The sequence below is a fragment of the Elephantulus edwardii genome, unplaced genomic scaffold (genome assembly GCF_000299155.1).
Source record: "Elephantulus edwardii isolate Elephantulus edwardi_28Jun2011 unplaced genomic scaffold, EleEdw1.0 scaffold00034, whole genome shotgun sequence".
NCBI classification, from domain to species: Eukaryota; Metazoa; Chordata; class Mammalia; order Macroscelidea; family Macroscelididae; genus Elephantulus; species Elephantulus edwardii.
In genome coordinates, this window is record NW_006399784.1 from 18,679,613 (window position 1) to 18,691,546 (window position 11,934).

Sequence of the window (11,934 nt, forward strand, 5' to 3'; positions counted from 1 at the left end):
CTGGGAATATACCCTAAAGAAACCAGATCTGCCACCCAAGCAGATATATGCTCACTCATGTTTACTGTGGCTTTGTCTACTGTGGCTGTGTTTACAAAAGCAAAGAGCTGGAAGCAACCCAAGTGCCCATCAACAAACGAATAGATAGAGAAACCGTGGTATATTCATAGAATGGAATATTATGTAGCACTGAAAAACAAAGAATTCATAAAATATTATACAAAATGGGTGAGCCTGAAGGACATTATGCTGAGTGAAATTTCTCAGTCACAAAAAGACAAATATGGCATAACACAACTGTTATAAAACAGGACTGGCATGGGGTTGGGGAGGGGTGTACAAGGCATTGAAACAGAAGAGGGAGAGAACAGTATAAAGGAATATATGATTAGGTATTATTGGCATGGCATGAATCCAAAATAAGAAAAGTAAAGTGATCTGGAGCGAGGGGAACAGACGGTGGTATAACAATAAAAGAACTTTTTCCCCAAAGGAAAAAAGCGATCTCGGGGGAAAAGGGGGACAGCGAGGAAAATGTGCAACAATGAAAGATTGGAAACCCAAGTTCTTTATAAACTTTCATTAAAATCTCAATTAAAAAAATAAAAACTGGTCATTTCTGTGTTACAAGTGATTTAACTCTATTATAAAGGGAAAGAAGTATAAGGAATAGGGAAATCATAACATATATAATAGGAATAAAAATGATAATTCTGGAACATTTAATTTGTGTGTATTCATGTGTAACTTTACATAGACCAAGAAGTAGTTGTTCAAATAGAGTAAGGGACTACTGCATGGTTTAAAATGAGGAAGCATCAGTCAGGGTTATATCCTTTTCACATCTAGTCAATTCAGAATCAGGAGTGGCATTAATTTCCTAAATAACATGCCTCTGGAGACTCTATGAACTTTGATAAATGTCGATAGTTGTAGAGGGTCTTCAGGCCTTTTGTTGATAGGATTGCTATGAGTCATACTCGACTCTATGGCAATAAAGAACAAAAGTCAATCTGTATGCTGAGCAAATCATTTGAGAAGCTGGATTATACGACAAAGAATATGGTATCAGGATGGAGGAAGACTTATCAATAACTTACAATATGGAGATGATAGAACTTTATTTGCCGAAAACAAGGAAACTCGAAGGACTTATTAAAGAATCTCAAGGCCTATTGGCCTTAAGTATGGATTTCATCTCAACATAAAGAAAGAAAAATTCTCACAATTGGACAAGCATCATCAGCACAAACACAGAAATGACTGAAGTTGTCAAGGACATCCATTTACTAGGATACATAATCAATAGCAAAAGAACAGCAGTTAAGAACATGAATGATGCAGTGCACTGGTAAAAGACTTCTTCAAAATGCTAGAGCAAGATGACACTTTGACATCTAAGATGCACCAAACCAAGTCATGCATTTTTAATCAACTCATATGCACGTGAAAGTTGCACAGTGAATAAGGAGGTCTAAAGAACAGTTGATACCTATGAATTGTGGTGCTGAGGAAGAATGTACTATTAAAAGAATAAACAAATCTGTCTTGGAAGAGAAGCAGTCTCAGTGTTCCTTAGAAGCAAGGATGGTGAAACTTCACCTCATACACATGTTATAAGGAAGGACCTGTCCCTGAATAAGGATATCATGCTTGAGAATTAGTGGGTCAATGAAGGAATTTTTCATTTACTTTCAAAGAGAAGAGCGAACTAGAGGGGAGGGGTGGGCAGGGAGAAAAGTGTAACGATATATGAATGGAAATCCAAAAATCTCTGTAAATGTTCATTAAAATTAATAAAATAAAAAAAAAGAATTAGTGAATCAGAGAAGAGGAAGAAACAAACTGACACAGTACCTCAAACAATGGGCATAAATGGCAGAGATTGTAAGGATGTTCTGTTGTATGTAGGGTGGCTGGGAGTCACAGCTGACTCAATGGTACCTAATAATTAATTTAGTAAAAAGTACATAAGGAACAAGGAAAACACTAAGCAATACAATAGTGGAAGGGTCACATGAACAAAAAATTTGTGTGCTCACTAAAGCAGCATGTAACTAAAATCAAAACAATCCAGAGAAGATGAGCATGACCTCTGTGCAAAAGTAAACTTGAAATTAAAACAAACAAAAACACCAATATGCAATTATTAAGATCTTGTTCAGAAAAATCTGTAGAATTTAGGTTCAAAATATATGTTATTGTTGTTATGTACCGTCGAGTCACCTGTGACCCATAGCAATACTATGTACAACAGCTCTGAACCCTGCCCTGTCCTGAGCCAGTCTCACTAATTCTGACACACCAACTCCTCTTGTTCCAGTTACTGTATCAATCCATCTTATCTGGGGTCTTCCTCTCCTGTGCTGTCCGTCCACCCTTTGGAGCATGATGTCTTTCTCCAAGGACCGGTCCCTCCTGGTCATGAGCCCAAAGTATGTGAGATGGAGCTGCAAACTCCTAAACTCCAAGGAGAAACTTGGTTTCACCCTCTCCAAGACAGATCTATTTGTTTTCTTGGCAGTACATGGTATGTTCAAGTACCACAACTTGAAGGTATCGATGAACAAAGAATATATGGACATACAAGAGCATGGAAACAATAGTAAGAAACAAATTTCACGAATAAATGAACAAAGGAATGGCTTAGAAAATAAATGACTGAAGCTGGTATAGAAGATAAGATTATATAAAGGTAGCAGGAAGAGAAATGTCAAAGTACCCTCATACAAAAATGTACAGAGGTATGAAAAAGCAGAGCTTGTCTAAGAAATCTTGAATAATTTGGTATGGAACATAGGATACATAAGTGGAAAAAAGTAGTAGTAGATGAAGCAGCAACAGCAGGTATGGGTAGATTCATGTAACTGTGCACGAAAAAATTTGTGATTCATGATCTACAACAATGAATGGAAATCCAAAGCCTCTATAAATTTTCACTGAAATTAATAACAAATTTAAATTAAAAAAAAAGAATTAAACTAGAGTAAGGATGGCAATGGAACCACCTTACCTCTGTAACTTGATTTGTGCCACTATTAGAACCTCTACTCAGAATATTATTGCTTTTCAATTTTTGACTCATGCACTTTTAACTTGTTAGTTAAATTTGTATCTTCTAGGCTGCAACACTTCCATGATACATCTTCAAGGATATGAACATGTACGGCTAAGCACAATTGATAACAGTGCATCTAAATTCCAAAATCAATCTCCATAATAGTCTTATGTGTTTCCTACTGCCAAAGGGGCCCTTTAGAGTAGTGAGAGAAGACCTTCACCCTGAAACCCACAGCGTCCCTTTTCAGCAGGAAGTAGCTAAGAAAATACACCATCCCCTTTTCCTTATGAATCAGGGTGAAGTCTCTCTCAGGGAGGAGTGATAGGGAATGGCAAGGGACACACTGACAAAGGAGATTAATCAGAACTGGCTTTGACAAGCACTGTGGCAATTGGACAATTAAAACAGACATGGTGGGGGGGAAGAAGAACAAACTGGGGAGGAGGGTGGAGAAAACAGTGCAACAATGAATGAATGAAAACCCCAAATCTCTGTAAATGTTCATTAAAACTAATAAAATTTAATAATAATAAAAAATAAATAAATTTGTGATTCATGAAGAATTTTAAACAGGAGTAAATTACTTTAGGCTGAGCAGAAAATTGAGTCCAAGATATAAATATTTTATGTACAGCTATTCAATACCTAACTCTATTTCAAAATAATATTTTAATAAGCATTTTAGCAGCCTATGAAATTGGGAGGGGAAAAGAAAAAGTAGTTCGGTGGTATTGATTGTGTGTGTTGTGTACCACAGAGTCAGGACCGGCACATAGCTGACCCTGCAGTGGGGCTTCAGAGGTGCTTAATCTCACGGGAGGAGAGTGCCCATCCTTCTCCCGTGGAGCAGCATTATTTTCCCCAAAATGTTCATTTAAGTTGTATAACATGCACATAAAAATGTCTAAAGTCATTTAGGGTAGAAATATTAAAAAATTACAAACCTTGTATGTGTTTAGACTCCACTTTCTAACAAGTTCTAATTTCTCCATTGCAGGATTTTTAATTTCATCGGCTAGAATAACTGGTCCACTTTTTGTCTGTGCTCTCTGTCCACCTGTATGATTATAACAATACAACACAAACCAGATAAAGGGAAGTAGTAAAAGCAAACAAAAAACTAATGCTGCTCAAATGAAACAACGTATAAGATAAAAAGGTTCTCATAAGGCAAAGAGCCAGAATTCTCTGACATCTTTGAAAATAACTTCCGATTCACTTAAAAAGAATTTCTGTTCACTAAAAACAAATGCTATATAGTTTGGCTATCTTTTAATAAAAAAATTAAAATTATGCTGCAGTCAGTCTTTTTTGCTGTGCAAGCTTAAAAAAAAAATAAAATTCTACAACTAATGTTATAATCTAATGACCACAAAGTATCAAAAACAGTATGAAAGACTACGAATTTCCCACAGTGATTTAATTTCACTATGAAGAGCACAGCAAAATCAGAACACAGTTCTAATTCTGAAAGATTAGAAAATTAAGTCAAATGTCAAGAAGTTATTAAAGATATCTTACCAGCAGCATAAAAGACTAGATTGAAACAATATCTAGAAACTGTATCTTTCCTCCAAAAGACAAAAAGGTCACATTTAATAAAGGCAGTTCTAAAGCTGAAGCAAGGCATTGGTCCAACACAATTAAAAAATTATGACATAAGAGCAAGTCTCCAACTATTTAGTTCTAAGTAGTAAAAGTTCTTAAAAGTGAAACATGCTAAATAAATGTTTTTTCCACTAGTTATTTGGGATAAAAAACTTCGTATCATTTAATAACAACAAAAAAGAGAAATAAGGAAAATTGATTTTTAAAAAGCAGGCTTTGCAAAAATTTCTGTAGTCAGATTAACTTTTACCATAGCTTACTACAGTCTAAGATCAATAACAGTGCTTCGAATAAAACACATTAAAGAATTCACAAAATTCTTAGAACAATGAAATATAAAACAATAACATACTATACAAATAAATATGGAGTTCTATTTTTCCCATTTTCATAGTATAGCCATGTTAAAGTGTAACACAATTTCAACGTACAAGAAGTTACTACTCCCAAGTATTTTTCAATGGGTGAAACTGGTAAATGACATTAAGTATTTTGTTCCAATCTATAAACTTTGTAAACTGAGGTGGAAAACCAGGAGACAGATATAAATCCTTCTGTTCAACTCCCAATAATAAAGAGCTCGATTGTCAGAAGAGCTCTTTTTTGTTTAACAGCAAACACAGGGCAGAGCTGCAGAGCTGCAAAGCTGGGGGGGTTACTAACAAAGAAAGAGAACGAACTTCCAGAGCAAAGAAAAAAAAATGTTTTAAAATAAATATGTACAACTTTTGAATTAAATTTTCAGGTTTGTCTTAGAAAAGATAGAAAAATAAGCTACAAGGGGATCATTTTCTTTTTTAAATACAAAAAGCAGCAGCCACCAAAAAAAGTCAAAATAACACATTTAAGAATATAAAGCATGTGATTATGAAATAGAGTGAAGTGAATTAGTCTGGCTTCAGCATTAGTGAGAAGGGCTTGATTCAGTCAGTGCAGTGAATACCTGCGGGAACACTTAAATCACTTCCTTGTTGAGCCAGTTGACTAGCTGCAACCCTGCTAGGAGACATAACAGATGGCAATGGTGGAGCTGGGGAACCTGAAAAGGGTAGATATTTCATGGTGAAAATGTGTACACTGTACATTTTGAATGTCTATTTACTGAGCTATCCTTTCAGTTACATAAACACTACAATTAAATGATGAAAGTAATACATCTGCTTTCTGGCAGGCAAGACTGATTTGCTTTCTTGTGGTAAATAGATGCTCCAAGGCTGAGTTTCTTATAGGAACTTTTTCTCCAATTTTCAAACCCAATAGATACATAATTAGATGAAGAAAACAGGCAAAAATCACCCCCATAAAGGACTTTACCATGGTTCTCCTATTTCTAAGGTCAATTAATAAAACCTGCTAATCAAAGTTATTTCACACTTTGCTACTTTTACATTAGAAGGAAAAACACTTATTCTAGCAAAAATTCAAAGGTAAGGAGGATGCTTTACTTATCCCTTACAGAAATGTGAACCATGACCATCACATTATTGTGATTAAAAACCCCCTCAAATCACAAATCAAGTATTACAGTGTGGTCTAGTGCCATTGAATCAACTTTTGACTTAAGGCAATCTCATCCGTGTTAGAGAGTAAAACCCATAACGATCGAAAAAACTGCTTTGACAGATGTGGTTGTAGATGGCACACCACAAACTCCAGAAAGTAAAGGAGACTTGAAGCACTTACTGCAGACGATCAAAGACTATAGCCTTATACATGGATTACATCTCCACATCAAGAAAACAAAACTGAAGTTGTCAATGCTTCCATTTTACTTAGATCCACAATCAACATCTACAGCAGCAGCAGTCAAGAAATCAAAAGACATGTTTCAGGAGGGGAATCTGCTGTTAAGGACCTTTTCAAAGTGCTACGGTTTTCAGTTTAAAGACTAACATACACCTGATCTAAACCACAGCATTTTCAGCTGTTGTCTAGCACCTGAAAGTTGTACACTGAGTCAGAATCACCAAAGAGGAATCAATGATGCCACTAAATTGAATGCTGGTGAAGAATACTGACCATCCTAAAGACTATCAAAAGAACAAACAAATCTGAGGAAGTGCAGCCAGGGTGCTCTTCAGAGACAAGGATGTCTTCATCTTGTTTATTTGGGACATGCTGTCAGAAGGGGCTAGTTCTTGGCAAAAGACACCATGCTGGGAAAAATAAAGGGTAAGGAAAAAAAGGGAAGACGCTCAACTAGATGGAGTGACACAGTGACTCTTAACAATGGGCTCTAGCATGTCAGAGATTGCGAGTGTGGTGCAGGACAGACAGGGCAAAGTTCCAATCTGTTGTTCATAGGGTCGCTGAGTCAATGCGATGGCACATAATAACAAGTTACCAGGTTTTTCTTCCGAGGTGCTGCTGGATGGGTTGAAACTGCCAAACTTAAAGTCAGCAACAAACCATGTTAATAGATCACCCTTTGTACCATCTAAGGACTCCTCAACCTAGTGCGATCCTCCTTATTAGTGGGGATTAAAACTTGAAAAACTCAAAACTCACTGCCCTCGAGTTGACTGGAACTCACAGTGACTCTCCATCAGGTTTCTCAGGCTGTATATTTTAATGGGAGGAAACTGCTCATCTTTCTTCCTTGGAGCAGCTGGTGGATCCAAACTGCCAGAGAAGTGACGCCTTTGGGTTAGGAAAGCAATTCACCAGGGAATGCCCCCAGAGTTCCCTGTGAAGGAAGCCTCATTATGCCACAAGGGAATTCATTAGTTATGGAAAATCTCAGATCCTTCCCAAGATCTCATGAGCCAGGATCTGTACTTTAACAGGTACCTCCAAGTGATTTATATGAATTTTGTAGTTTGGGAAATGCTGGAACAGAATGTTGTTTAGACTAATCATAAAACTCACTCCTGTTGTGGCAAAAAGTTGCACTGCAATCGCACAGGTAAGCAGTTCAAATACACCAGATGCTCTGCTGGAGAAGGAGGTACAGTATCCTCCTGTACCAGTCAGATCTGATGCAATGGTACATACACACAAAAGTAATAAAGTTAAAAAAAAATCACTCCTGTCATCTTCATATATATCTGGGATTCTACTCCAAATGTACTTATCAAAAATGAAACCTGTATTTTTAAAAAGTTACTTGGATGATTTTTAAACTTAACTAAATTTGAAAAAAAAACAAAAACCAAAAAACAAAAACAACCCCAGGAGTACAGAATTTCTGAATGAAATAAAGTTGTGAAGTGCAATTCTGTCTGGTAGGCTAATGGAGATGCAATGAATGACAGATTAGAATCTGGCTTTACTGTGGGCCATACTCATGATCTCCTTCATGCTCAAGCCCATTGTTGGAGTCACTGTGGCAACCCACGCCATGGGTGGTCTTCCTCTCTTTCTCAGATTCTCTTATCTTTTCCTGTATGATGCCTTTTTCCAAGGACTTGCACCTTCTGACAACAGGCCAAAGTACACGGGGTGATGCTTCACGATCATTGCCTCTAAAAAGTACTCTGGTTGCATGTTCTTCAAACGCATTTGTTTGTTCTTTTGGCAGTCCATGAAACAGATATTCAATACTTTTTATCAACATATCACAATTCAAAGTCATTGATTCTTATTTGGTGATTCTTACTCATTGTCCAACTTTCAAAAGCAAAGAAACATTCTATGGGCTAAGATAACCATAGCCAGCAAAGTTGTGTCATCTGCATAAAGCAAGTTGTTAATGCTCTTCTTCCAATCCTGACACCTCATTCTTCTTCATATAATTTAGTTCTTAAATTATCTGCTAAGCACATAGATTAAATAGGTATAGAGAAACAATACAACCCCAACACATACTTTTCCTGATTTTAAACCAAGCAGTGTTCCCTTGCTCTGTTTGAATAATAGCTTCTTCATCTATGCAGATGTTTTGCATGAGCAAAGTGTTCTGGGATTCTCATTCTCCTAAATGTTATCTATAATTTATGGTCCACAAAGTCATTGGTTTTGCATAATCAATAACACACAAGTAAACAACTTTCTGGTATTCTCTGCTTTCAGCTAAGATCCACTTGAAATCAACAACGGTATACCTCATTTCATGGACTCTTGTGACTATGGTTTAAATTTCTGGAAGTTTCCTATTGATGTACTTTCCCAGTCATTTTGGGAAAATCTTCAGGAAGATTTTACTTGCCATCTGATATTAAAGACATTGTTCAATGATTTCCATGCTCTGGTAGATCGATCACCTTTCTTTGGGAATAAGAACAAACATAGATTTCTTTCAGTCAGCTAATGAGGTAGTTGTCTTCCAAATGTCTTGGCATAAACCAGTGAGCACATCCAGGGACTGCATCTGTTTCCTGAAATACTTCAATTGGTATTCTATTTTTTGCCAATGCTATCAGTATAGCTTACACTTCTTCCTTAACAGTAATCATATGCTACTTCCTTTAATGGTCCAATGTCCATCAGCTCTTTTTGTGTGACTCTCTGTATTCTTTCTAACTTCTTCTGATGTTTCCTCTATCATTCAACATTTCACCGTTATAATCTTTTAGTATTGTTCTTGGCTTGAACAATAAAGCTTAAATTTGTTCTCCCATTCTTTCAGATTAAAAATGCTGAGTGTGCTCTTCTCTTGTTTTTCTAACTTCATCTCCTTGAATATTTGTTATAACACTTTGCTCTGTCTTCTGGAGTTGCCCTTTCAAATCGCCTGTTCAGCTCTCTTGCTTCAATATTTCTGTCCTTCCTTTTGGCTTCTTTTCATTCCAGTGCAAGTTTCAGAGTGTCTTCTGCTATCCACTTTGGATTTTCTTTCTTTTGCCTTTGCAAAGATTTTCTGTTATCTTTATAGATCATGCCCTTAATATCATCCTACAGCTGGTCTCATCTTTGGTTATTAGCATTCAATGTATCAAACCTGTTTTTGCAATTGTTTTTAAACTCAGTTTAGATAGACTCAAGGTTGCATTTTGGTTTTTGTGAAATTGTTTTAATTATCTTTGTCTCCAAATATCCTATGAATAACTGAAGAACAGTGTTGGATATCATATTGGAAAGCACTCAAAATGTGATCAGAGAAGAGCTGCCTCTCCAAAGAAGTATCTACCACAACGACACAAGGCGAAGTAGTTTTCACTCAACGAAGGACTTTGATCTGCTGATGTAGAAAGGTTCAAAAGAAGGAGAAACAGCTGCAATTATCCATTAATCGAGAGTTGAATGTATGAAATATTAATCTAGGAAAATTAGAAGTTATAATTGTTTTATAAAAGAGGAAATGGACCGTGTAAAGCTCACTGCCCAAGGCATGAATAAGTTGAGATGGACTGGTGTTGGCCATTTTAAATCAGAAAATCATATGAGCTACTATGCTAACAATTCAAAGAAGAATGTTCTCTCATTCAAAGTAAAAAATTGTATTTCAAGATCTATCTTGAAGTATAAGGCTGTGAATGATAGGATACTATCCATATCCATACAAGGAAGACCTGTTAATACAGTTATTAGTCAAATATATGTACCAATATCTGAAGCCAAAGATAAAGAAACTGAGGATTTCTACCAACTTTTGCAGTCTGAAATTGATCAAACATGCTGAAGAGAGTTGATGCTAATAGTTAATAATTATTATTAAGCATTAATAGTAGTTAGTGACTGAAAACTATACTTTTCTACTTCTTGTACATCCTCTCTCCATACCTTTTCAATCTGTATGCGGAGTGAATCATTTGGGAGGCTGGACTTTATAAGGTGGACCTGAATGTGGCATGAGGATTGAAGACTTCTCAACAACCTGTGCTATTCAAATGACACAATCTCCTTGCTGAAACCGAATAGGACCCAAAGTATTTGCTGCAGAAGGTCAAGGAATACAGCCTTCAATATGGATTGAAGCTCAAAATTCAGAAAACAAAAACTCTCACCGCTGGGCTAATTGGGAGCATCATGACAGCAAAGGGATTCAAACTGTTAACAGCTTCAGCTTGCTTGGCTCTAGCAGCCAGGAAATAAAAAGATTAATTGTATTGGGAAAGTCTGCTGTTAGAGACCTCTCCAGAGTACTGAAGAGCAATTATGTTAGTCTAGAGACTAAGGTCAGTCTGATCCAAATCATGGTCCTTTCAATCACTTGCTTTGCAAGTGAAAAAAAGGGAGCTAGAAAATGACCAAGGATAATAGAAGAAAAATTGATGTCTTTGAGTTGTGGTGCTGGAGAAGAGCACTGAGCGTACCATGGACTCCTAAAAGAACAAGAAGTAAGTTTATTCTGGAGATGGTGAAACCAAGCTGCTCCTTGGAGGCAAGCTCCTTCTCACATACTCGTGGCACATAGTCAGGAAGAACCATTCCTCAGAGAAAGACATCATGCTTGCAAAGGTGAGGGACAGAACAGGAGAGGAAGACCTGGGATAAGATGGATTGATACAGTAACTGATGTAATGAGGGTATGTGTGTTGGAAACAGGGAGATTGGCTCAGGATAGGACAGGGATCAGAGTTATTGTACATGGGGTCACTCTGAGTTGCAAGCAACTCAATGACACCTAACAATAACAGTACACATGAACCTCACCTGATGGACTGACTACACAAAAACCCGATTGACTATACACATGGAAAGAGACACTGAGAAACTCAATGACGACTGTCTAAAGCCAAAGCTGACTGTGAAACAGACTAGTAAGTATTCATGTTATCTTTATGTACCACTGACTGGGAACTGACTCCTGGCTTACCATCCAGTGGGGTTTCAAAGGCAGTAAATAGCATAGGAGGAGACTGTCTATATCTTTCTTCTGCAGAAAAGCTACTGGATTAAAAATACATGCATGTAGGTTGGCAGTGCAACTCCTTACTAATAAGTCACCAGAACTCCCTTAACTACTCATATACAAGTTCAAACAGAAGATGAATGAAACAAAACTAAATTTCAAATTCTAACTCTGGGCTTGAAATTTGGGTTCTACCCCTTTGTAGTAGAAAAAGTTCTGGTAAATTATTTACCATCTCTGAGCTTTGTTGTCAAGTGTTACCAAGTAGAGTCTGACTTCTAGTGATCCTTGAACAGCTCTTGATAACAAATCAATCGAGGCAAAGTCTTAACTTTTAAAGAGCAATCTGGCTGATATGTCTTTGGACCATCCATGGTTGTTGTTGTTGTTATGTGCCGTCAAGTCGCCTGCGACTCATAGCGACCCTATGTACAACAGCCTTAAACTCCGCTCTGTCCTGTGCCAATCACACTGTCTCTGACACTCCCATCCCAATTATCCCAGTCACTGAATCAATCCACCTCATAGAGGG

At 37.0% G+C, this 11,934-nt stretch overlaps 1 protein-coding gene across 4 annotated transcripts in view; it reads right to left on the reverse strand.

Annotated features, from left to right (window-relative positions):
* Positions 1-11,934, reverse strand: part of ARFIP1 (ADP-ribosylation factor interacting protein 1) — a 186,634-nt gene that overhangs the window by 70,791 nt on the left and 103,909 nt on the right. The window contains exons 4-5 of one of the 4 annotated variants that reach the window (XM_006884465.1): positions 5,613-5,708; positions 4,006-4,118 (exon numbers count right to left, since the gene is read on the reverse strand). In XM_006884465.1, coding sequence (XP_006884527.1) covers positions 4,006-4,118; positions 5,613-5,708 — 209 coding nt within the window. The remainder of the gene's footprint in view (positions 1-4,005; positions 4,119-5,612; positions 5,709-11,934) is intronic. The other 3 variants (XM_006884467.1, XM_006884466.1, XM_006884468.1) reach the window with 3 other exon arrangements.